This window comes from Mycteria americana, chromosome 17, assembly GCF_035582795.1.
Source record: "Mycteria americana isolate JAX WOST 10 ecotype Jacksonville Zoo and Gardens chromosome 17, USCA_MyAme_1.0, whole genome shotgun sequence".
Lineage (NCBI taxonomy): Eukaryota > Metazoa > Chordata > Aves > Ciconiiformes > Ciconiidae > Mycteria > Mycteria americana.
In genome coordinates, this window is record NC_134381.1 from 2,157,328 (window position 1) to 2,182,875 (window position 25,548).

General features: G+C 53.0%; 1 protein-coding gene across 6 annotated transcripts in view; it reads right to left on the reverse strand.

Annotated features, from left to right (window-relative positions):
- The window catches only part of GRIN1 (glutamate ionotropic receptor NMDA type subunit 1), a 38,503-nt gene extending 24,585 nt beyond the window's left edge, over window positions 1–13,918 (reverse strand). For all 6 annotated transcript variants that reach the window (XM_075519464.1, XM_075519462.1, XM_075519463.1 and 3 more), the window contains exons 1-3: window positions 13,661–13,918; window positions 10,258–10,392; window positions 2,500–2,676 (exon numbers count right to left, since the gene is read on the reverse strand). In XM_075519464.1, coding sequence (XP_075375579.1) covers window positions 2,500–2,676; window positions 10,258–10,392; window positions 13,661–13,918 — 570 coding nt within the window. The remainder of the gene's footprint in view (window positions 1–2,499; window positions 2,677–10,257; window positions 10,393–13,660) is intronic.
- Between the last annotated feature and the right edge of the window lie 11,630 nt (window positions 13,919–25,548).

The following is a 25,548-nucleotide window of genomic DNA, read 5'->3' on the forward strand; positions in this document are numbered from 1 at the left end:
AAATTACCACTTTCATGACCACCACTGTCCCAGAGGAAGGGATTCAGCACACCAGGGACCTGCCACCTCTGACTTGGACAAACTCCGATTTTCACAGCATCTGGCATTTCCCCCTGAACCTGAGCAGCATTGGTGCAATGGTGGGCCTGCCCAGATGAACGAGCGGAGTTGTACTGGGATGAAGCAGTAGCTCCAGGCTGAGAGTTACTGCAGGCAGGTCTAAGACAAGGCTAGCACATGGGGTGCACCAGGGCTGGCCAGCCTGGCCCAAGTGCTGGGCTCCGAATACCTGCTTGAAGTGCAAATCCATGCAGCGATGTCTGAGTGACACCCAGCACTGGCACAGACTCCAAGGGACAAGTCATGCTTAGATCCAAGAGCTCAGGTGGGCAGGTGAGCTTCTGACCCAGCCCCAGGTCCTCGGGGGCTGTGATCCAAGCCTTGAAGAGGTCAAGAGCAGGTGTCCTGCCTGCTCCGTCCCCATGGCCCAGGCTGGCCTTGAGGAGGTTGGGGAGAGGTCCAGGGTACCACTTCACAGCATGAAGAGAGCCAGCACACCAGTGATTAGAAGAGCAATTAGCAGAAGAGATTGAGGAAGAGGGGAAAGCCCTGATGGAGGTTATTTACCTTCCAGACCAGTCAGACCAGCCAGTTTGACCAGAGCAAGCTCCTCAAGGTAAAAGAAACAAGACACTGCGGCACATCCCAAAGGGAAGACAAGATGACCTACCATCACAGAGCACATGTCCCAGTCTGGAGGATGGCCAGGGCATTTGCAGTAGCCCAGTGGCTGCCAGGAGGCACCAAGACATGTCACAGATGCAGTGCAAATGTGGGGCAGATCTGAGGACAGACCCTTTCTCCGCCATCTTTCAAGCCCCAGATCTCAAAGGCTTTCCTGTAGGATGGGCAGGCTGAAGAAGAAATACACCCTGTGCCTGGGAGCATTGCACGGAGTGAGCAGGGAGTGGAGGCATGACAGGGAGCAGCAAAAGGGGATGCATGGGATCTGCAGGAAAACAGAAAGTGGAAATCAAAAGGTGCAAGGAAGGGGATGACAGACTGACAGTGGGAACAACCTTTCCACAGCTCACTCTGGGTGAGGGACACTGTGCTGGGAAGAGGCTTTGGAGAGAAATAATGGCCCGCTGTCACCCAGCGGGAAGCTGCCTTTGGAGGCAGGAGGATCCCACCGTGGTTGGTGGCACACCAGTGTCTCACGATGGCCCAGGATGCAGCAAGGATGAAACTTCTTGGAAACCACCGCCAAAAACAAAAGCCTGTTGGTCAGTGTGGCTTGTGCCAGCCTGCACCCCTGCACCAGTTGTTCCTCCAGTGGCTTGACAAGAGGTGACGAAGAGCAGTGGCAGGCTGCTCTCACTGGTCTCTCAGCTTAGCCGCCAACTCCAAGCACAAGAAGTGTCTACGGCCACATCTCAACAGCCAACTGCCAAATGTCCAGTGGCTGCTGGTGGGGCCGGAGAAGAGCAGGTTGTGGTCCCTGCCCATGACCCAGGAGGGAGCAGCCAGGAACGGGTGCCTGCTCTGATGCTGCTGGAGACTTGGAGATGGGCTTGGACTCTGCCCACCCAAAGGGGACCTCACCCTGCCCCGGGCAAGAGGACGTGCTGGGACTTCACCCCAAGAGCAGGAGGTGGCTCCTTGCCTTCCGGACAGGCACCTGCCTTTGAACCACTGCAGCCAAACGGCTCCCTGTGTTCTCCATCCCTGCTTGGCTTGAACACTTGCTCGGTCCTTTTACTCCACGGCAGCAGGTCTATGGTAGTCCTTCTGAATTTCTAGCCGGCTTGGGGACCTCCCCTGCCTCCCTCCCTGCTCCCCCACGTGGCCCTGAGTGCAGGTGCAGTGCACCTCCTCGATAAAGCTGCTCCCGCCAGCCACAACCGCCCTCTCGTAACAGCATGGGGTGTCAGGAAAGCAGCATTTGGCATGTGCTTCAATGGAGATGGGAACGGGGGCATCAGCCTGCAGCCGCAGGGCTGACGGCTTTATAGAGAGGGTGCATTATACCTCCGTGCATCAATGCGCCGGCTGCCCTTGCCCCTCCTAAGCCACTAAGGTGAGCTCCAGTTAGCCAATTCAGAAGCTGCTTTTCGGGGTTGGTTTGGCACTGCTGGGTCTGCCTGGCCCCTGGGTGGCTGTAACGGGGCAGGTGCTTCCCTAAGCTGAGCGATTGGTCCTCTCCTTAGGTGGGAATCTTGGGCAAGGCATTTGCAGAGCTCCAGGTTATCCTTCCCTTCATTTTGTAGTCGATTTACATGTAGGAGATTTTGACCATGGCAAAGCAAGTGAAATGAATAAAGTACAAAGTTCTGTCAGGTACTAGTCAGACACTGTTGATGCTTTAAGCATGTTAGCCATGTTACAATGGAAAGAAAAGGTGTTTTACATACAGAAATCTACATACATACAACAGCCCGAGACTTCTAGTTTTGTTGTTGCTTAAACAAAGCTACAAGACAATGTTCAGGAACTGACCTTGGACTCTCTCTCCTCCAAGAGGGTCTCCAGCTTCTTTTGTGCAGCACGACCTTCGTGGTCGTCACTGACTATCAGAATGACGTGATTCCAGTTGAAGACTCTCATCATCTCAAACCAGACGTTGGCCTGGTGAGAGTATGGTGGGACCGTGCGCAAAAAGGACAGGTGGATGCTCTGCAAGGAAGAACAAGAGCTAAACATAGACTGGTTGGGTCGTTGGCCAGGGTGCGTCTCAGGGACCGGGCAGGTTTGCAAGGACAGGGCTGGGATCACAAGGCCAAAGAGGCAGAGCAGCAATTTTAGGCAGACCTCTGGGTTGCACGCCTTGAGCTAGCCTCTGGGACCTGCACTCCTTTCTTCTGGCTGAGAAGCAAACCCTAGCTATGATTTTGTACCTCTCCATGGTTAATCCAGCACATGGGAGAGAGGGTTTTTTGCTTTGTGGTCTGTCAACACGTGGTGAAGAAAAGCCTGTCCAGCAACGAACTGTCAGCAACATTCAGTGCAAATATAGCCTTTCCTTTTGACTTTTTGAAAATATTACTGAGCAAAGGACATCAAAAAGAAAATGAATTCCCTTCAGAGAGCGACAAGGAGCCGCTGCAGGTACACGCAGGTATATATTAGTTATTTGTCATGAGAGAAGTTCAGAAAAGCAATTTTACAATATGCTGTTTGGCTGTTTCTAGGTCAGCTTGTTCTGCAGCAGCACACAGGAGGCAGCTCTGGACTCATGCTCCGGCTAACCTATCTGATTTGGTTAAAGACATCATTACGGTTGGATGATTGAGCAATAGCAATTCCAGGCTAATTAAGTACAGCACTCTTTGGGGAGCAATTGGCCCAAAAGCTGTAGCTGACAGAGAGGTTTCAAAAAATGCAGCTTTTCCAAAAGGCCCTAGAGTCAAATATTAGAAAATGAAAGTGCTTATGCTCAGCATGGACGCTACTTGACAAACCAGCTACATGCTGGAGGGAGGCAGAACTCTGAACAGGAGAGGACAAAAAGGAAAGCACCATAATATTTCTTTTTTAAGGCTGAGATGGTCCTCTGGCCCAAACAGGGCTTGTCCAGACCTGCTCATCCAGGGACCTGACCCAGCACAGGTCAGAAATGTCCTGAATGGGCCAAAGTAATTCACTCTGGAAAAGAAAGGGTGTCATGTCCACCATGGACCCGTGCAGGAGGGACAAGCAGACCAGACAATGCCTTTTCTTCACACTCAACATGGTGATAAAGTCAAACCAAACCATGCAACGTATAGAAAACCCTGCAAAGCCCCTGTCACGGTCAGGTGTCTCTGCAGTGGGACAGTGTGTCCATTCTGCTGCCCTGGCACAAAACACAGAAATGAGGGAAGCAGCAGCAAAAATACCAAAGCACTGGAAACATTTCCTAATTACTGAAGACTAAGAAGAACTGTGGATGTTTAGTCAAAGGAGGAAACGAACCAGGAGAGCTGTAACAAGTGTCTCAGAGCTGCAGTTTTGTATGACCGATACAAACATTCCCAATTACACGACGAGCAGGAGAAATGCAGCTCACCCCACAAGCCCAGTACTAATCAACGGGAGCGGGAAGAAGCCCCATAAGGACAAACAATGGAAGGACAACTATGGTCTCCACACCAACACGGTGCTTAAGCTCTTTGGAGTCAGCAGAGATGCCCAGGTATTTCCAGGTCCAGCTCTACAGCGCAGGGCAGGGGCACACAAGATGGCTGTGAGCATTTTTAAGTTTTAAACTCTCAGCATTTTTAATTGCTTTAAGGAAATGCATGGAAATGGAAATGGAAAAAAAATCAGAAGAGAAATGGAAAAAGAACAGAATAGTTAATAGTAAAAGAAAAAAAAAGATAAAAATACAGGCTAAAAAAAATCAAAATTCTAACTTAAAATTATTTCAATCCCTTTTTGAAATGAAAACACCTTTGAAATTTGAATATATTGCATCAAATTATTTTCTAGTTTCTCAAGTAGCTTGCAAAAATGCTGTTTAAACTGATCGTGGCTTTCTAAAGTGTTGTAAATACATATCACTAGGTTCAGATGAACAAATTTTGCTGCAAAGTTGTTGGAAAGCAACTTGGTTTAACAGTTCAGGCAAATTTGCTTTCTGAGGTGGTGTCAAAAGGGTCATGGACTTGCTATGATGGTATCTCAGCTCTCAGATTACAGAATTGTAGTTTTTAAATAGGACAATGAAGAATAACTAATCACAAATGCTGAGTCTAGATTTCAGGATGAGCACTCACATTCTGTGCTCAACTTTTGAAGCACCTGGGACTCCTGAACATCCCTGCAGGGCCCAAAGATTGGCAGAAAAATGAAAGTAGAGTGCCCCCAAAGGTTAGCAAGTCCAACTGGTGATGTGCAGAGGCAGTTGGGAATCAGGTTCTGCGTGATTTGATAACCCATATCACAGCATATGCAGTGCCAGGCCTCTGGCAAATCCCTCTGAACCCAGCACAGAGTTTTCCTGGCCATGGGCATGGGCACATGGGGCTGTACTGCAAAGTATGTGGATGCAATGATTTTTGCATCGTAGTAAGCCCTTTTGTAGCCATATAACAGTTATAAAGACCTGATTTTTTAACACATCCTCTGTGAGACAACCATCACTCATTTCAGCTGCACGGCTCATCACACTGTCCTGAAGTACTGCTACAAGTGCTTTAACTCTGAGCTGTCACGGGTCATAACCCACTCCTCTCAGATCAGGCACACAGCAAAAATGCTCCTAATTAGAAATCAACAGTTTGCCTTGTAAGATGTTTTGCAGGATTCACATCATTTGCTCTCCTCCGAGTGTGCCTGCTGCCTGCCGGGAGGGCTGGGATGTGAGCGTGGGAATCGCTCAGCAGACCTGAGCTGAGGAGCAGCTTTCTGCAATATCCTCCTATCTCCCACCAAAACCTGACTGCTTGGCTCTGTGCTTCCTCACTTGATTCTACTTCTGCAAAAAGTAAGTAAATACAGGTTGGGACTGAATCCAGGCTTCCACGTGGATTCAGCTCAGCGGAAACCCACAGGGCTGGAGCCTAAATGCACTGGGAGTGAGTGTGGTTATGAGGCTGGGGACATGTGCTGGGTCCAGTCTGTCAGGAACCGCAAATTATTAGTGGTACGGACTTTGTTGACATGAGTATGTATGAAGAGGATCTGAATTTGAATAGACCGTGTGTGTGTGTGTGTATGCACGTGCTCAAGCAAGGACTCTGTGTATGCATAAATGTGAGCGTATACACGCAGAAAGCATGTGTGTGCATGTACCCATGTAGAGAACGTGCCTGGGTGCTTGAATAGCTGTGCACGAAGAGTCTGCACGTGGCCATGCCATGCCTGGGGGAGGGTGCACGTGTGGGTGCGTGCCAATAGAGCTTGTGTGCATAGGGGGTGTGCACATGTATAGGGAGTGTGCAGGCATGGCTGTGGGGCCACCAGGCAGTGCAAGGGTGTCCATATAGGGACCATGTACAGGTCCATGAGTGAAAGGATTGCTGTCTTCTTCACCTCTATCTGCCTAAGGGCTCATCACAGCTCACGGTCCATGGCTGGTAATTTTTCCTACAGGCTTGAGAAAATGATGTGCCCTTGTTTCATTACCTATGGAAATAATGCGGTCAGTCCCCCTTTTAGCAACGCGCCCCAAAACTGAGCTGTCTGGGCAGTTTCAAGGAGATTGACAGAGATCCCAATATATAAGTTCCTGAAAATTTAGCAAAAATCATCAGCTGGGTACAGAGAAGAAGCCTTGGCTAGTGTCTCCATGGAAGGAGCCTGGGCTGCTCTGCCCCCTGCTCTGTTCAGCCTGCCCGCCAGCCAGCACACGTGTCTCTGAGCCCCACCAGAAAGCAGCCTGCCCACTGCCCCGCGTCATAGCTGCAGACGTGGGAGGGAGCTGAGAAAACTCTGCAATAGCTTAGACATATGCTGGGAGGGATTTTAGTGGGGGCAGACATATGGGGAGCTCAAGTGCAAATGCACTGTCTGCCTTTCCCCTGCAGTGCCTGGAGGAAAGGACTTGTTAACCTCTGGGGAATGGCCCAGCAGCCTTGTGGAGTGGTGAGGCTGCTCTGCTCTCCTCCCAGCCTGAATCCTGAGAGCCTGTGAAGAGCTCTCCTCCGCTGGGATGAGTGGGCTCCATCACTGCCACCAGCACGGGCTTCAGTGCGCAGAGCCCCTCATCTGCTCTGACGCACTGCAGCCCACCCCTGCTGACGGCTGTGCTGCTCGGTGGTGGCTGTGAAACCCATTCCCGGGGCAAACGTCTCTATGCTATGTTAACCAGCCTCTCCCGTCACTTCTTGCAGGTGCCAGTGAAGGAGTCCTGACCCTGACCTCGGTCGAGGGGAATCACTTTTCTCCCCACTTTCAGTGCAGCTTCCCACGCTGACTAGCACCATTTCTGCTGAGCATCAGTTGCCAGTGAGACCAGTAATAAAGAAAAATACCCCTCTCGGTGAGCAGTAACCCCCAGGAGGGCATGGAGTGGTTATACTGAGACAAGGAATCAGAGGGAAAAGCCATCCCCAGGCCCAGGCTGGAGAGAGAGAGGGAAAGAGAGAGATACAGACCACATTTCAACTACCAGGACCAGGTGCTGGACATTGAAATGGCTCTCCAGGTGCAGAATGACTAAACTCCATTTTCCATCCCTTTCAGCAGCAGAGCAGGTCTTAGTTAAGAGCCACCCTTGGTCCCCCGCTGCACTGCCTCTCTGATGGGGGGATGGTGTGGGGCTCAGCACCTTGGGGCACCCAGCATGTCCTTTCATCCCCATCGTGTAGGTGTGGTCCCACATGGTGGTGATGAACGGCACCATACCTTCCCGGCTCTCGAGCTGTGCATCTCCCCACAAGCTTCACTCTCACGCTCTCAGTGTCATTTCATATTTCTCATATTGTCAAGATGTCAGTGTCATCTCATTTTTTCGGCTGAGATGTAAAGGAGATATAAATACCCCCAATGACACATGGGGAACAGAAGCACTAACGCAATAGTCCAGCCTGTCCTTTCAGGGGGCCCAGCATGAGAAGGTCAGAGCGTGATTTTGGCAATGCTCAGTCCATGAGGAGTCCATGAAGGGCTCTCCATAGTGATGGACACCACAGCGATGGGTACCGCTCTGCTGCCTTTACCGTGAGACCCTCCTTTCTCCACCTGCAGCTCCCTGCTCATGGCCCTCAGAAGTGACCGGGATTTCAGAGACCCCCTCACCGTGCAGGCAGGACTGTGCTGAATGACGTGAGGACCTTGGTGAAGAAACAGGTAATGATTTCATAAGATATATGCACAAGGAGGCCAAACAAAGGCTGCCAAGCCAGAGTGCTCAGCTTGATAGCTGCAATACTGTTTCTAGAACAAATAGTTCTTTGAATACTGGGAGCAATAAAGCTTGCTGCCCTTGGGTATCTTTGTTGAAAGACTGGCTACAGCTCGTGGACCACTATGCTCGACTGGAGATGCTCCAAGAGCATCAAAAGGTACTGGGCAAACCTGTCCTTGCTGAGGCCCACGCCTTTCCTCTCCCTGGCAGCTTATCCTTGGGAGGACCATAATTAACTCTGAGATTTCAACCCCCTGTGAAATTTAGCTAAAATTGGCTGATGCCTTCAAAACCAATCAGGGGCATACATACAAAGTGATCTTACAAGCTTGTTTCCATAGAAACGAAGCTGAAAGATATAATTTCCTGAATTAAAAAAAAAAAAAAAAGGCAAGCGGATCAGTGGAAACCAAAAAGGGAAACCAGCTGAATGTCCCTGTGTGCACCAGCCAGCCTGTCCTGCATGGGGTGTGCAGAGCCTTGCACCGTCCTGTCCCGTGCCTTCACACCCCTGTGCTCTGCTGTCCTCCACTCCCATCTTTGCTGTCCCCTCCAGCTCCTGCCAGCCCACTATTCAACATCCTTGCTCCTCTGCCCACCCAGTCACTGCCTTCACCCCATCTCCTGCCTGCAACTCTGCAGAGAGCTCAAAGTCCTCAAGCCCCCGGCTGTCTCAGTGGGAAGGAGTCTGAGCAAGAGGCCAGCCAGGCAGGAGTGCTCGGAGGGGTGAGACACGTCCGGTGCGGGCAGTGTGGCCTCCCTGCCAAGTCCCTGCCAGGTGAGGGCACCCCACAGCCCTTGACCTGCCCAACATCCCCAAATATTCAGTGGGGAGCATCTCCCTGCCACTGCAGTGGGTTGCACTGCCACAGTGGGTCACTCCTCCAGCTCTGAAGTGAGCCAAGTGGTTTTTATGAGCCACTTTTGCAGAAAACATGTTTTAAATAGGAAAAAAATGGCTGAAGCAGAGTCTGCCGGGGAAGCTCCCACCCCCTCAGGGTGAGCACACGAATTCAGCACAAGGTTGTGCTGTGGAAAAGGCATCCAATTTGCTTTGGTGAAGATGTCTCTGCTGAGATGAAGCTGGGCCGGTAGCATACACAGTCCCCTCTCCCTGCCATCGTGTGCACTGTGACAAGGTCCCTCCAGTGACATTGCTGATCAGACCTATCTCCTCCCCATGGCAGCATGAACCAACGTCCCCCTGCACATTTCCTACCTGCTGCCTGCCCTCTTCCTCGGTCTGCCAGCTCTGTTACCATCCCCTTCCTTCTAACAGTGCCTGACGGGACCCTGCCAGGGCATGCGGGTCCCAAGCCCCTGCCAGCCACCATTGCCGTCACTGCCATGGTCTTGCCTTGCTGGTTGTCCTACCATGGTTTTACTTGGTGGGAGATGCCAAGACCTGCTGCTGCTCCAGCCGAGCAGTCCTGCGCGCTGCATCTCTGGGAGCCTCTGCTCCTCCCTCCTGAAATTTGACTTCATTTAACATGTAGGCGGAGTGACTATTTTTGCACTGAACATTTGCATTTGTGAATATTCACATTTTCCAAGCAAAGACCGATTCGTGCTTTGAAACAGGTCTGATCTCACCCACTAAGCTCGTGCACCTGCATGAAAACCTCCACCAAGGCTGCAATGGCGTGTGGTCTGGCCTGGCTCTGCTCAGCTCCTCCTTTTGCTTTTACTAATCACAAAGTGTGTTTGCAAGACGGGTTGTGAGCTGAGCACCTGGTGGAAGAGCCGGCCGTGGCAGCATCTCATGGCCCAGGCCAGGGCATTGCCCCCAGCCCCACCCCAGAGCAGGACCTCATCCAACCTGAAAGTCTCCGAGTTTCCACAGGGAGAGCAGACAGCAGTTTGAGATACTGGAATTTGAACCTCTTTCGTGAATGCTGGCCAGACTGAATGTCATTTAAAGCCTTGGCATAACTTGTTAGTCAATTCTATTATCTCCCCTACCAATATCACATAAACCCAGAGAAGTGAATGCAACCAAACAACCTTCAAGCCCCAGAGAGCTCCTGCCCAATGTACAGGCTCCACTAGGACCCTCCTGCCCCTCCGCAGGTCCCCCCGCACCCAGGGAGCACCCAGGACCCCCCGGCTGTCACTAGTGAGCAGGGCAGGAGCTAGTTTGTGCATTTGCCTTGGCTGAAGCGCAGCGAGCCCAGCAGCCTGGCAGAGAAACGCTGCAGAAATCATCCAGCACTATGTAGGTCAACACTGGCAGCTGCAAAAAAATAATGTACCGGGGAATGCGGGAGAGAGAGAGAGAGAGGGAGCTGCAAGTTTAACTGGAGAGGATGGATGGACAGACAAACACAGATAGGCAGGGTAGTGTAGACATCATTAACCCTCCTGACGGGCACTCTTGATTTACACCACATGTATGAGGTACTAGACTAGAAACATGCATCAGTTACCTTATCAGAATATATAGACATGCGTGTTGTCAGACCAATGACAGGGATCCTGTAGAAGCCAGCTGTGTATGATACGGGTGTTGGTGTTAGGTGATCGTTGGGAGCAGGAGGGTGACTAACTAATATTGCATAGACCTGTAGGACAGGATACATGACACAAACATTATTTCACAGGAGCACATCGGCCATCGGGTGTGCTTATTTTCCTTTTCTTTTCTGCAACATTAAACAGCCCCGCGTTGACATGATAACAGCATTCAAATAATCGGGAACAGCAAAGCAAGGACTGCGCTGGGAGCGAGGGGTCCTGTGCTGTGGCTCGGGCTGCAGCCCATGCGGAGGTGATGGGTCTGCTCAGGGTTATATCTTAATGGAAATGCCGTGCCTAGCCACGCTGCTTGCTAAACTAATAACTTTCATGGATTACAGATTAAAGGGAAACATCTCCCTTACAGTCACACTGTGTAATGCGATTTCTTTAACCACACATTTAATACTCGGTTGTAATTCCCCTCCGAGGACAATTACAAACAAAGTGGTCAGCTGGGACTCCGAGCAGGAGAAGGAGCGCAGAGCCATGGAGCAAATCAGCCATCTGGCCCTGAGCACGCAGAGAAATGAGAAAGCCGGGGGGGTGGCGGGGGGCAGGAGCCGGGATCTGCCCGCAGCACGCCGGGGTGATATAACCCATCTGGGTTACACCGAAATGGGGAAGTAGGATCTCGGTGAGATCCTGTTGTTATTGCAGGGCTGGGATTTTGGTCTCTAGCAGGATCCTGTTTTGTGTCAAATGGAGAGGAAGGAGCTGGGTAATCCCTGGGGGATCCTTTGTTACACTAATGCCCTTTCACTGCACAAGGAACGTTCCCAGCTGGTGACAGGTCTCCAGCTAGGGTGAATAAGTGCAAGGACTTTGATGTCTGGAGGAAATAACACTTCCTCCTCCAAGCATCTGCCCGAGCCCCAGGATGTGCTCTGCAGGCAGGCTGGAGGGACAGCTTGCTAGGACAGGAGGGGAGAATGAAGCATGCCTGGGGAAGGGGACCTGGAGAGTGGGTGGGAAGAAGGGAAGATCCTGCCTGGCATTGGGTGGGAGCAAGCTGAGAGTGCAGAGCGAGCTGGGGCAGGGGCTGGAGACCCTACTATGGGAGAAGGGAGGAATTACTGGGGAAGGGGTTGGGGAGGTCACCTGGGGAGGCAGGATGAGGGGAGTGCCCCGCACAGAGACGCCCGGTGCCGTGCTGCCATGAGGGGTGGGCGAGGACCTGCACCCAGCAAGGCTGGGGCATGGGCCTTGGGGCAGGATCAGGCACTGGGGGGGAGAAGCTGGGGGCTGTATGGGGGTGAGGGCTGCGCTGCGTCGCGCAGCAGCTGACCAACAGGAGCCATTTTGCTTGTTCGGGCTCCCAGCCCCTCCTCTGCCTCGCAGCCCCCTGCTTGGGCACAGTGCCAGCGAAAGAGGATAGAGGCTGGCTGTGCCCCACGCTGGAGCCATGGGGCTGGGAGAACTCCTGCGTGTTGGGATGGCATGGCCACCCCCAGGATCCTGACCCCCAGCATCCGCAGCCCCCTCTGCACGCTGGCTTAGCTGCCCCCCCACATCCCACCGCTCACGCAGGGACGTGCCAGCGCCTGCAACCCTGCACCGGCCCGGGGCTTCGTGGGGTTTGCCATGGGGACAAGGCTCAGAGGTGGCATGGACACAGGCATCCATCAGCCGGGTTGCTTAAATGGAGCCTCGGCTCAGCGAGGGACTCGACTGAGCCTCCTCCTCGCTCCCTGCCGGGCAGCGGGTATCTTTTACAGCCTGCGCTGTGCTTCCTGCCCAGCTCTGCCACCATCCCCGGGGATGTCTCCAGCCATCCTCCATCTCCACATTGGGAAGCTGAGCTGTGAATGGGACAGCTCTGCTCCGCCGTGCACCTCTGGCCCCTCCAGCTCCCTCCCCCATCGCTGGCTTTGTGTGCGCCTGGGTGTGCATATGTGTGCGTGTGGGTGTGTGTTGGTGTGTGTGAGTCTCCGTGGTGCGGGTGTTCATAGAATTTGTGTGCGTGTTTGTACCTATGCATGGGTCCATGTACGCCTTTTGCGTGTGCACGGGTGTGTTTGAGGTGGCGGTGGGTTTGTACCTGCCTGTCTGCCCACCTGATGGCCCCAAATGGGGGGAATGGGGCTGGTTAGCTGGGCTCGGCACCCAGAGCACATGCCGGGGTGACAGAGGGGCCGGGCCACAGGCTGCCCAGGGCACCCAGGCTGCACCCACAACCGCTGCAGTTTCGGACTGCTCCCTTGCGTGCACTGAGAGTGACCCATGTAGACAGGAGGGAGGAGCGTGCTGTGCTTGTGTGTGCAGGCATGCATGCACAGCATGCACTGTGTGCGTGCCCACGGCTCTCTGTGTCTGTGGGGGTGTGTGCATGCTGTGTATGTGTCTGCAGTCTCTGTCGGTGTGTGCCTGTGTCCTGTGTGTGTGGCAGTGGGTGTGCTTGTGTGCCTGCTTCATGCGTTGTGTGGTGCTGGGGGGCCCATGGTGCTGTGTGCAGCGGGGGTATGTGCAGCTGTGGCGCACAGACATTCGTGTGTATGACCTGGGGGTGTGTGCAGGGGGTGTGTGTACATGAAGCATTGTGTATGTGTGTTTGTAGTGCACACGGCGGGGTGTGTTTGTGTGGCAGTGTGTGTGCGCGTGCACCTGGAGCAGCGTGCTCGTGTGTGCACATGGATGCGTGTTTGCATGTGGCATAGCGCGTGTGCACCAGTGTGTTTGCACACCGGTACGAGTGTAGACATGCAGCGCTCTGTGTGCGTGCCCGTGTTTGCACAGCGATGCACGTGTGCACATGGTGTGTGTGTGTGCATGCAGCGTGGCCCGCTCCCAGAGGGATACGTGAGCGCGCAGTGTGTGTGCATGCATGGCGCTCCCCACGCCCACATCTGCCCTCAATGTGTGGATGCCCATGCGTGCGCACAGCATGTGCACATGTAGCTCTGTGTGTGCCCACGGCGATGCGTGTCTGTGCACGGCGTGTGCGTGCATGCACGTTGCTGTCTGCACGCGTGGTGTTAGGTGGGCATGCCTGCACACCCGCTCTGTGTGCGTGAGCCCGAGTGCGCCCCGGGGTGCGTGTGCGAGCCCGTGTGCGCCCCGCGGTGTGTGCGGGTGCCCGTGCGGCGGAGCGTGCAGCCCGGCCGCGCTTACATAAAGGCTGCAATGCGGGCAGCGGAGCCGCGGGGCCCCGGGGCAGGACCCCGCTCGCTGCGGCTCTGCCCGCCCGGAGCTCCGGGGGCGGCCGCGGGGGCGGCGGCGGCTCGGCGCCCTCCCGGGACGGGGTGGGGGGTGCCCGGCGGCGGCGGCGGCGGCGGCGGCGGCGGCGGCGGCCGGGGAGTCGCCGGCCCGGGGTACCTGGCTGGAGATGAGGTCCTCGCAGACGGAGAGGGCCATCTGGATGGCGTTGGGCTTGTGCGTGACCGAGGTGGCGTTGAGCTGGAGCTTCCAGGTGCCGTGCCGCTTGTTGGCCTGGTTCACCGCCTCGCGGAAGATCTGCTCGTGCTTCTTGGTGCTCAGCACCGCGCCGATGTTGACGATCTTGGGGTCGCAGCCGGCGCGGGCGAAGGAGGAGGAGAAGAGCAGGGCGAGCAGCAGCAGCCGCATGGTGCTCATCCACGGGCGGCCCGGAGCCCGCCGGGCCCCCCCCGCCCGCGCCCCGCCGCACAGGGGCCGCCCGCCCGGCTCAGCGCGGCCCCATGCGGGGCCCGGCCCGGCCCGGCCCGGCCCGGCGCGGCGCGGCTCGGCGCGGGGCGCTCTCCCTGGTGCTGAACCGCCCGCTCCGCTCCGCGCCGCGCCGCTCCGCTCCGCCCGCCGCCGGCTCCTCCCGCCCGCCGGCCCCGCGCTGCCGCAGCGCCCTCCCCCGGCCCGCCCCCGGCCCCCGGCGGAGCGCGGGAGGGACCCCCGCCGGCCCCGGGCGCTGCGGCAGTGCCCCGCCCCGGCGCGCCGGTGCGGGGTCCGTCGTACGCCGCCGCCCCGGGGTCCTGCTGCCTCCCGTGCTGGACACCGCGGGTGCCCGGGGAGGGAGGCTGCGGGGCTGGGGGCTGGCTCCCGCACCGCTGGGAAGTGTCGCTGGTGCGGGGGTGCAGAGCTCGCCTGGGGCTGAGCCTCCGGCTGCAGTGGAGAGCGTCTCCCGGGGGTCCCGCTCCGTCCTTCTCACCTGTGCTGCCCATTCGCATCCCCTTGCTTTGGGAGGCAGAATCACGCCAGGTATTGGGTAAACCAGGGTCTTCCCCGGGCATAATCACACCAGACTGGGGGTAAACCAGGGACTTCAGGATTTCTTCTCCAGAACAAATATTCCCAGTTACGCAGCGTCTCTGAACAACACGCTTCTCTCCCCTGGCGGGGGAGAGTTGCCTGTGACATGAAAACTGTCAGGGTCCGTGTTCACTCTAGTGCTGGAGAACCCTCCCTTGACCAACACACCTCTTGGGCAGGGATGTTAAGCAGACACTCAGCCTGGTTCCTTGGCTTCACTCTGTCCCTCCAGACAGAGCCACCACTCTTCCAGACATTAGCTCACAGGGCAAACGGCTGTTTTCCTCCATTAAAGTCACCACATTACTCCAGGATATGACCTTAAGATTTGTCTGCTGAGGAGGTTTCTTGGGGTTCTCTTTATCTATCTGCCCCTGGGCTACCATTAGCCTCCCCAAAGGAAATGGAGGCACAGCAGCTAGTGGTCAACATCTGGAGGACAGTCCAGCTCCGTGGCTGAAAGGGACTGAGTTTCACTTCTGGACCATGTCTCTCCCATTCCAGGGCCAGAGTGGTGAGGTGGCCAGAACAGCACATTTCTCCCCAGAGCTGCCACTTTGGCCTTTTTGGAAAAAACAAAGGGGTTGCAGATAGCGACAGGGTGTTGCTTTGTAACTGCATGGGACAAATGCCATCAGCCAGCCCACTGTATGCCAGCCAAGAAGAGAGCAGGCTGAGCACTGCAGAAGAAAAATCACCAGAGATATTTTTACATCAGCCATTTCTAGGGTATTGCCACAGCCCACCTCTGCGCTTGCTTGCAACGTGAGTTGAAGCAGAATTTTTTTCCCCCAACGCAAATTTTCTCACTGGCATCTCTGAAGTGCAAGTTGCCATGGAAACCATTTTGTCTGTGTCCCACGTTGCCCACATGCACTTGGAAGAAGCTGCAGAAGCAAAATGGCCGTTGTGTAATGCCGCAGGGTCTCAGCATATGAGGAGCTGCTGTACTACGCAGCACTCTTCCGGCTATGAGACCCTCTCAGAGAAGCTGCGGACAATTGCTTGGGAAAGCAGTGAAACTCATGGCGGTTATGATGTGCTCTGTGAGAGAAGGAAAATGGCCCCACCTCGTCTTAACTCTTGCAGTGCTTTGCGTGGAGCACCACACCGATCCTGCTGTGCTCTCAGCACAGACTTCCAGGCATGCTTTAGCCTTTTCAGTGTCACTGTGTCACTCCTACTCCTCCACGCACGAAGATGAGGGCCTTGCAGTACTCCTGTGGTGTGGCTCTGTCCACCCTGAGGGGCCCGAGTGCTGTCTTGGGCGGACAAAGGGTGCAAGTTAAGGAGAATTGCATCCATACCCTTAGACTGCACACATTTGACTTCATCCCCTCCTCTGCCTACCAGGTACATTTGCAGTAGGTTGTTTGGGAAGCAACTGTTTTGGAGTGGGCTATACAGACCCGGACCCTGGTGGGTGTGATGGCAGTAGAATAATAAAGGCAAGACCTGGCCACAGCAGGGGACTTAGCAGAGAAGACGAAGGAAAAAGACAGGCTTTGAAACATTATTTGGCTTGCTCACACCGGAGTGCAAAAGGTCTTTCCTCATTACTTGGAGTTCCCTGTAGGAAGCAAAAGGACTACAGTTACTGAGCCCCTCCTGTGTTGCCCGTGAGTCTTGGACGATCGTACTCAGGAGTCAGGGTCTTCCCTCTGTGCTTCCATTCGTTTTTTGTCTCCAGAGACTCTTGTTCCTGGCACTGTTGCAGAGATCTGAGAAATGCCTGCTTCCCTCTCAGGTCACGCCTCCCACCGGGCTGTGTTGTCCTGGCATCAGGAACAGCCCGGATCACAACCTCCAGCAGCTAGGACCAGCCAGCACAGACGTTGTCACCGCATGACTTCCACTCTTGCTGTGTCCACAGGCTCTTTGATCATCTGAAGGCAATGGGTGCATGCAGGGTTGTCCCAGGGTGGAAGCTGTGTAAATGGCAAGTACAACTGCATCCACCAGCTGATCCTTGTGAGGACTCTGTAGCGAGCAAAGGTCTTTGCTTTTCCTGTCGCAGCCTCCTGGCATATCATGGCAACCTTCTTAGCCACGGTTTGGCACAAGAACTTAACACAGTTGCCTGTTAGCAATTAGCATGTGTGTAGTGTGATCCTGCTCTTTGTGTCTGGCACCTTCTGGATGCAGGGGAGTTGGACAAGAGCATGGGACTGATGTTTGCGTGGTGTCCCGTTGCCTGTGAATGGTGTAATTCCTCCCGTGGCCAGAGTAAGTCGGCATAAAACCTAGAGACTTCAGGGGAGCAGCACTGAATCTAGCTGGAAATTTCATCTGCCTTGGGGTAAGGCATTAGTCCCAGCGGTGGAAAAGCCAATATGGAATTTCATAAATGACAAAATCAAGCATTAGGAATGTACGAGTCATGCCAGTCATCATGGAGCTGCCAAACAAATTAATTCTTCTTTTGAGAAAGTTAAAATTTAATCGAGAGCAGTAATGGCACAGCTATAACACAGTCTATGGAAATGCTTTTTACACAGCTGCAAGATGCAAGAATAGTTAATCGAAGGTATAAAACTAAGTAAAGCGCATACTGAGTGGCCATGGCAGATTTTGAAGAGCAGTTGTTAGTGAAGAACTGCAATGGGATGGAGGTATTCCTACAGGTATGAAAGGATTTGAGATGTGGTTGATACTTCAGTATTTCTGCCTTTGCTCTAGAAGCAAACACTGATGATAAAATGAGAGATGAGATGATAGAAAATAATGATGCCAAATAATTTGGATTGTTTGATAAACAGAGTACTGAAACTTATTTTAAGACAGTGAGTGCACAGCCATGTAAGCAGAAGCAAGTATTGTTGGTCCTGCCCTTAGGACAGGACTGCAGATGCAGTGGAAATATTGACTGGAAAGGTGGACTCTAATGTTGACCAGGGGGCCAGAGATCATGAATGTCAAAGCCAAACAGAGCCAATGTTGTCCTTGGATGTGCCCCTGAGGGGTCAGAGCAGCAGCTGGCAACGGCTTGAGCCTCTGTACGAAGCACTGGGGAATCCCAGATGGGAATGCTGCTCACAGATCTGGGGATTGCATTCTTTACAAAGAGGCCAAAAAACTGGAGAAAAGGCTCCCCCGAGAATATTTGAAGAAAAACGCCTCATGAGCTGCTACAAAAGAGGTGAGAGTGGATGAGGTTGGAGCGTGCTGCCTGCAGTATCAGACGTTGCCTACCAGGAGCAATGGCAGACAACTGCTTCTGCGCGGGTGCTTTCCCCAGGAGCTCTGAGCACTGGAGAAGCTGCTTCCAGAGTCACTCCCTCAGTGCAAGCTGGCTCCAGCGCCGCTGGGGTAGGCAGGGTGGTGAATTTGGGAGAAAGCAACCCTCTGTCTCGTCCCACTGGGTGGGTTGCGAGATGGGTGAATCTTTTGATTCCCCAGGGATTTGTGTACCGACAAAGGCCAATCTCTGCTCGGCAGAGCCGCAGGCTGGTAGAGTCACAACAATGATTTAGAGGAACAGTCAGACTAGCAACTTTATTAACTAGCGAACTAGACAAACGGACAAACTTAACGAGCTAGCAAGCTCAGCGACCAAACAGAGGCAATTTGGCAATGGAGCTATTTTCCGGGCAACCTGTCACAATTCATCCAAAACTCATATACCCATATATATAGTGGAAGAGTAGAGGAAAAGAGAAGTGAGAAAAGGAAAAGAGAAGAGAGGAGGATAAAGGAAAGGAAAGGTATCACCACCCTTGGATCCCGCGATGACAGTGACAGACGTGGCAATCCTGCGGTGATGGGCATGCGCTGTTCCCTGGGGAAGGAGTCTCTTTATACTCTAATCCCTGCCTCAGGTCACACCCATGCAGGACGTATGTTGTTCTGGTCCTCAAAAGTTCGCAGGCGCTGGGGGAGGGCAGTGGTTGTGAGGAGTTTCATTCTGAGTTTCGGGTGGTTGCAGGCCCATTCCTTAGATAAAACTCTGTGTGACCTCTGGCCATAGATGGTAACTGCGCATCCTCCGACACGCTCTTCTCATCCCGTGCTAGCCGACTTGCTGCACCTTATCTCGCTGCAATGTCTGCGACAGTACCTCTTGCAGTGTCTCACAAGACAATACCTCTTTTAGTCTCTCCTCCAAAGAGCTCTCCCCATCCCATGCTAGCCGATTTGCCGTCGCCATGCAAATCGCGCCTCATCTCTCCACAATGTTTGAGACATTAACTCTTTCAGTCTCTCACACCCTCTCCTCCTTGCATGGTCTCCATGCCATGGCCAGAGTCTCCCACTGAGCTTCATCACATCTCGGGCATCTGGACACCTCCTGGGGGTGCCTGTGTGCCCTGCAGGCAGAGGAAACCCGCCCTTGGTGGATGGCTTTCTGCTTTGTGACCAGAACAAGGATGGCCTGGGACAGGGATGGAGAGTGGCACTAAACCCCAGTGTGAGGTCGAGGCGGGCAGCGGGTGGTGGCAGACAGCGGGCAGGGATGATGGACGAGGAAGGGGGTGCAGGGGCCCCCTGCAGCTCCTCACCACCCGCCTGGAGACTGGTGCAGTGCGTTCCCCACTGTCAGTCCACCGGGGGACGCGATTTGTGTGAGCAGCTGGGACGCAGCAGGAGGACATCCTTGTCACAGAGTCTGCCATCCAGCCAGACTGACAGGCAATGGCTGGTGTCTGCAGAGAGTAAGGTGCCCAAAGTGTTAATTCTATGGTGGGGGAGCTGCAGGGAGCAATAGGGTGGAGACCAAGGTGAAAGTGTCCGAGCAGCCATTTGGCCTGAGCTGTTGCTGTCATATGTTCTGGCCCTATCTCCACCTCTTTTCCAGACAATAGCCAGGATGGACTGCAGTCCCTAAGCAGGTCTTGTGCTCTCCCTAAATGCTTTTTCAGCCAAGAGAGACGCAGCCCAGCCTACTTTGCAATTCAGATGTGGCTGGTGGAGTCACCAGGCAGCACAGCGGTGGTGCAGTGCAAAGCTGGCCTGCTATGGGCATCTGTGTTGTCTTTGCTCAGCTCTCCCCACAGGGCACAAGACCTAGGGCTCTGAGGGCCTTTGCCACCCTCCCAAGCACAGTGTGTGTCACCTCTGGAGTCCCTGTCATCACAGAAAGAAGCTGCTGTAGCATCCTATGCCAAGTGACAAGAATTGAGGTCTCTCTCCCCCTCCACTGTCAGGTTACTGCATCACTGCGTCACCCATGCGCAGGAGCATTCCCACCATCCACCAGCGCTTTGCCTTCGTCCAAGGCAGCTGGGCGCTCACAAGGCTGGGGGGAGTTAAAACAAGGTGCAGGCAGTTAGGCTGGCTTTTGGATATCAAGTGGTTCCTGAGTGGGCAGGGAGATATTCAGGTGACTGGTAAGAGGTTGGGACATGGAACATCAATGGCCAGAAGTAAAGATGGTGCGAAACACAGAAATGGCTGCTGTGAAATCAGAAGGAACTGAATGCACAGAAACACAGTCCGACGTGCAGTAGGAGTGGGTGGGAATTTCCACTGGAATAATTTTCTAAGGGAAAACCAGCATTCACATGTTTGAAATGCTCTGTAGGGAAACTATTTTGACAAAATTTCAATTTTCTGCTGGAAAACCAGCCAAGAGGTGGCTGGGCTTCAGCTGCCTGCACACTGTGTCCCAGGAGCTGGGACAACTTGTCCTCAGGGACTTCCAGCCCCCTGGGGCTGCTGCATAGCAGAGGCTGGAAAGGAGCTCAGAGGGATCGGTCACTGCTTGGGCTTCCTACACATCTTCACCTCGAAGGATGCTGGAGCCTGGGCCCAGGTAATGCAGTGATGCAGCCACTGGTGCAGAGTGGCTGGAGAGGGAGCACGCTGGGGAACATCAGCCCCTGTGCAGCCCTTGGTGCTCCCCAACATGCACAGCCCACCACGCTGGAGCTCAGCCCAACAGCTTGGGTGTCCATGGTAAAGCTTGTCGTTGGGATGTGGCTACTTTGCTTCACAAGGTAGAGCTGACATCCAGGGCTGTCAGATTCACTTCCTTTATCTCCAGGGACTCTCTGGGAACACTGGGACACCAGAGTCTGCTGTTGCACCAATAACCTGCAGCCCTGTTCATTGCAAGATGTGGTGGGGTGTGCCTGAGCAGCACCTTGCTCAAGTAGAAATGGTCCCACCATTTGAAGAGGCTGGAGGCATGCTGGAGGGGACAAATTCCCTGGGAAAGGGACATATGAGCTTCTGCCAGGTGGGTGTGTCTCCCCAGTAGAGTCCGGGTGGTTACAGGCTTCACCGATAGGCAGAGGTGCCCTATCAAGTGGAGAGTGAGACCTCTGGGCATGCCCAACTTCTTTGGGCTGCGATGAAGCTGAGAAGAGGGCAGGAAAAGGGTGTCAATGACAAATGAGGCACTCTGGAACTTGTAACCCTTCCAGAGATAGGTGTCCTCAAAGACAGGACATTGTCTTCACAGTGATGGGTGCAGAAACGTGCAAGAGTTCCCACCTCTGAAACCTTCCTCTGGGAGGAGGCAGCAAACATCTCAGCAGAGCCCCTTTGCGTGCATCCCCAAGCCCTCCGTCCCCGCCAGGAGCCCATCACAGTGCTCAGAGCTCCCCTCACATCCTGGGCCCCAGCTCTGCTCTGCCCCAGCCAGATGTGAATCTGTCCCCCTGTAGTGAACGGTGCCTCGGACACCTCAGTACTCTCAGTACTTCATGCTGCTGTTGGGAAATTTTCATGTCTTTGCAAATGCTTGACAGGGGCTCCAGGGGCTCCCCAGCCCGTGCAGCTCCCATGTGAATGCTCCCCACTTTGGGAGAGCAGAAAAATTAGAGGGCTGCTTTCCAACCTGCCAGATATGGCTTTCAAAGACATCAAACATGATAAATGAGAGGTGTATGGCCTTGGGAGTAGCTTTGGAGGATGCTGAGCAAGCCAGACAAAGCCAGAGCTGGCCCAGTTGTGTCAATATGGCATGTAGGGGCAGGAGCTAAGTGGCACCAGACTTCCTGCTGCACTTGATGTACCTCACCCCAGAAGCCAGCTGGCAGGCTGGAACATGGAGCCTGGGTGTGCTCCAACGTGCACCAGAACAGATAATTGGCAGGTTAGGGCTCAAATGCAAAATCCGGAGCACAGGAATGTGACAGCAAACCTGCCCCCTCGAGATCTGTGCCCTCCTGTCATGTGTGATTGATATTTGCTGGAAGATCAAAACCTTGCTGCTGAGGACAGATAGAAAGATTGACTGCACAAGTTTTATTATGAAACCAGCCTAAAACCAAATAAAAACATGACGAGACTAGGCTAAACAGCACTGGTTTTGAAGAAAACACTGTTTTTACCTCATCTCCTTCACTGAAGGTATCTTTAATGTACTTACAAGTCAGCGCATCTGGAAGGCAAGACACACAGTCTCAAGGTGGGCTTCCTGGAAAGACGCAGGTAGGGTTGTCTGGTGAAAAATGTAACTGAGAGTCTTTGTGGACAACAACCCAGTTCTCCAAGGCTTCATCCTAGTCCTGCAGTCCTGTGAATTGCCCTTTACTTCCCATTTCAGTTGCCATGTGAAGTCCCAGCCCTGATCTAATGCAGAGATGTGCTAGAAAGTCCCAGCCAGTCTAACGATTTCTAATATTAGCTAAACACCACGTTTCTCCTTTACTTGTTTTTCTATAGAGTTAAACATCATGTTGTCAACCTCTTGAAGCAGATGAATCCTCTCTACCGTGACCACTGCTCCTGTATGAGTCAAACCTGGGGAGTGAAGCATTTCAGCCTTAGGTGGTTAGTTCAGCAAACTCAGAAGCATTTGAAATTGGGGGTTTGTACATTGTGAAAGGTGTTCAGCATCTGTAACCATAGGCACTACTTCGAACCCCAGACAAATGCTTTAGGATAGCTAAGGTTGCTATGTACCAGCCAAAAGACTCTCAGTATATCCTAAAAATAAATACAGAGACAATAGCCTACAGAAGCCACAGTTACCTCACCACTGCTTAATTATACTCAGTTTACATAATTTACAGAAACATTTACTGCTTCTTGGACTCAAATGTCCTAACTTCCTCCTTTTCTGTTTCCCAGCTGCCTTGGGATGGTCCCCTGCAGGTCACTGCCCAGCTGTGCCTGAGAAGTTAAGAATGAGAAGGAAATCTCTGCATTGGGCTTGATTTTCCCTTCTTGCATGGGGTGTGCTTCATCCCAATACTGCCCGTCCCCAGCACCCTTGAGCCAGGCACCCCAGAAAGCAGGAGGACACAAGGTAGAGCCACACGCCCTGCGTGTGTGTGGAGGTTCTGCATTACTCAACAAGCTCCCAGGTGCTCCTGCCATCACCCCACCCAGGAACTCCCAGCACCCTGTCCTGGGCCCATGATATCCATCTGTAAATGCCTCTTGCACTCAGTCTCTAACACCCAGGGCTTCTGGGCAGCCTTCATACATCAAAGGCTGTTTCACTTCTGTTCCCTTCCCCACCCCATGCCCGGGGAAGCAGAGGTTCCCACACTGCCACGCCAGCCTTGCCCTGAATAACTCTTGATGCTTCATCAGTGCTGGTGAACGCTTCATCAGGGGATGCACCCCTGTGTGTCCCACCAGGGGTGCTGTGGGTGCCCTGGCCCTCCTGTTTGCACCTGCAAGATGTCTTGGAAGAAGGATGTTTAAGATACCTGGGGAAAAAGAGCAGAGCAATGGGGGTGAGTGTTCATAAAGGCTCTGGCCAACCAGTTCTTGGACTGAGCCCTTCCTCGCCATGGAGGTAGCTATTGCTGCTGGGTTTATACAGCAACACCTTGGGGCTCCCCGTGTTTCCCATTTGTCCTTTTGTTTTCTGATTTCCTTCTCACTTGACCCAGTTCTGCCCACTCATAAATTCCTTCAAACTTGGAAAAGGGGTCAAATATGAGCTTAAAAGGAAAGTGCTAGATTGAGACAAAGCTCCCTCCAGTTCAGTGACTAGTAATGGATGGGTAAAGTCACCTTCTGATTTTCAAGACTTCAAGTCTACTCTATTCATGCCACTCCCTGCTTCTGATCACTCTCCTCCTTTCTCTGTATCTCCTCTAGGTTTACTCCATGCAAGGTGAGGTGGCCACCATTACATGCACCTTGCAGTAGACCAAACGTGCAGATGTTTTTTTGCTCTGTTCCCAATAACATTCCTAATTATTTTTGAAGGAGGGCTATTATGCCTGAAAGCTTGTCAACTTTTTTCCAGCTGTATCAGCTCATCTAATAGAAAATATTATTGTCCTCTATGGACCTTGCTTCTTTTATACGCTTAGATCATCATGCCTACAAAAGCAGTAATACTAATTATTCCTAACACTGCATTTGTCTTTTGAGCAGTGTGGACCAGCAAGCAGACGTATTCACAGACCAAGTGAAGTAACGCTCAGATCTCTTTCTGAGTGCCAATTAACAGCTAACCCTCTCCTGTGGGTCTTCGCCGTGTGCATTACATTTCACTGGCAGACACTGCTGTTTGCCTGCCAGTCACCAAGAGATTTGTAAGGCTTCTTTTGCAGTAGTTCACAGTCAACTTTACATTTTACCATAGTGAATAATTTAGAATGATCTTCATCAGATGATTTAGACATCTGTTTATCCCATTTCCTAGGTTCTGTGGAAATAAATGCATACTACTCTCTTTTGTAACAACTGAGCATCTATTCCTTTTCCACGGTTCCTATCTTCTCTCCAATTACAAAAGCAGAGTGGGGCCCCCCTGCTATTTCAGGATTATTTAAGGACCAACATACCTTAGAGGAAGTGTCTTGAAAAGCCAAGTGAACAAAGTAAGAACTTGTTCACCTGTTTGCTGACTCCTCAGGTCTGTTTGTGAGACATGGCTTCTCTGTGCAAACGGGGTGCTGACTCTTCCCCAACAGAGCATGGTCATTCCTGTGTCTCTCAACCCTTTCACTGCAGCGTCTAATGGATTTGCCCAGCACAGTACTGAGACTCACTGGTCTGCTGGTCCCCAAACCACCCATCAAGTCTCTGCTTTTGTGCAACTGATGTATTTATTATGTGCTTTTATGCCCTTAGTAGTATAGGCATTTTATGCCCGGTCTTGAAAATCCCTCTTTGACCTGTCTTATTTTGACTTGATCCTTCGCCTGCCAGAGTTGCTGCTTTCTTCCTTTTCCCCATTCAGCCGGGACTGGCAGCCTGTCCCTCTCTGAGCGATGTCTGATTACTTCCAGCCGTTGTGGTCAATCTCCTGCGTAACTACACCAGCGTTCTTCTCCTAGAACAGGTTTCCAATGGGTCATATTTACATGCAACTTTCATGTGAGGTCTTCAAGCAGTTCATCCTGTCTGAATTCACCCTTTTAGTTGCTCCTTTTGCTTCAGCCAGATGCTCCATTTCTGTGTACTTTTCCCTTTCCAATCACTCAGTACTAGGGTGGATATTTTGGGTTGCTGCTTCTCCTAGAAACCTCTGACTATATCTCCTTGACAGGTGGCTTTTCTACAGTTACTTCTTGAACCTGTGGAATTCTTCGGACTAAATCAAGCATTACTTCTCTGCCTCACTTTTCCAGCCAGCTGGCATGCTTCAATAGGCCAGCTTTGGCTTTGCCCTGATTTATCCTCTCTGCATGGGGAGGATCCAAGTCCCTTGTTACCCCTGTTTTCTGTGCTGGCATCTCTCTGAGCTGCTTTTGAACTCTCAGAGACCTGTCAGGGTCCTGTCAGGTGCCCAATGTCAAAGTCAGCCCCAACACCGGGGTCCCCCTTTCTAAGCATGGGATAGCAGCTCAGGAGGATGCTGGGGTATTTATTGATCTAATTAACATATCCACTGGATTTAAGACCACTCTTTCAAGGAAGCATTATTTTTCCTTACGTGCAAGTGGAGTTCCCTCTGCTGCAGCTTGTGCTCGTCGCCTCTTTGCTGTGCGTCTTGGAGAAGAGCCCGGCTCCCTCCGCTCCGTAACCCCGAGCTGGCAGCAGGCTGCAGTTGGACCCCCCCACCCCGATTTGCCTCCCTTGCCCCAGTCGAAGCGAACCCCCCCCCCCCCTCAGCCTCTCCTCGCCCC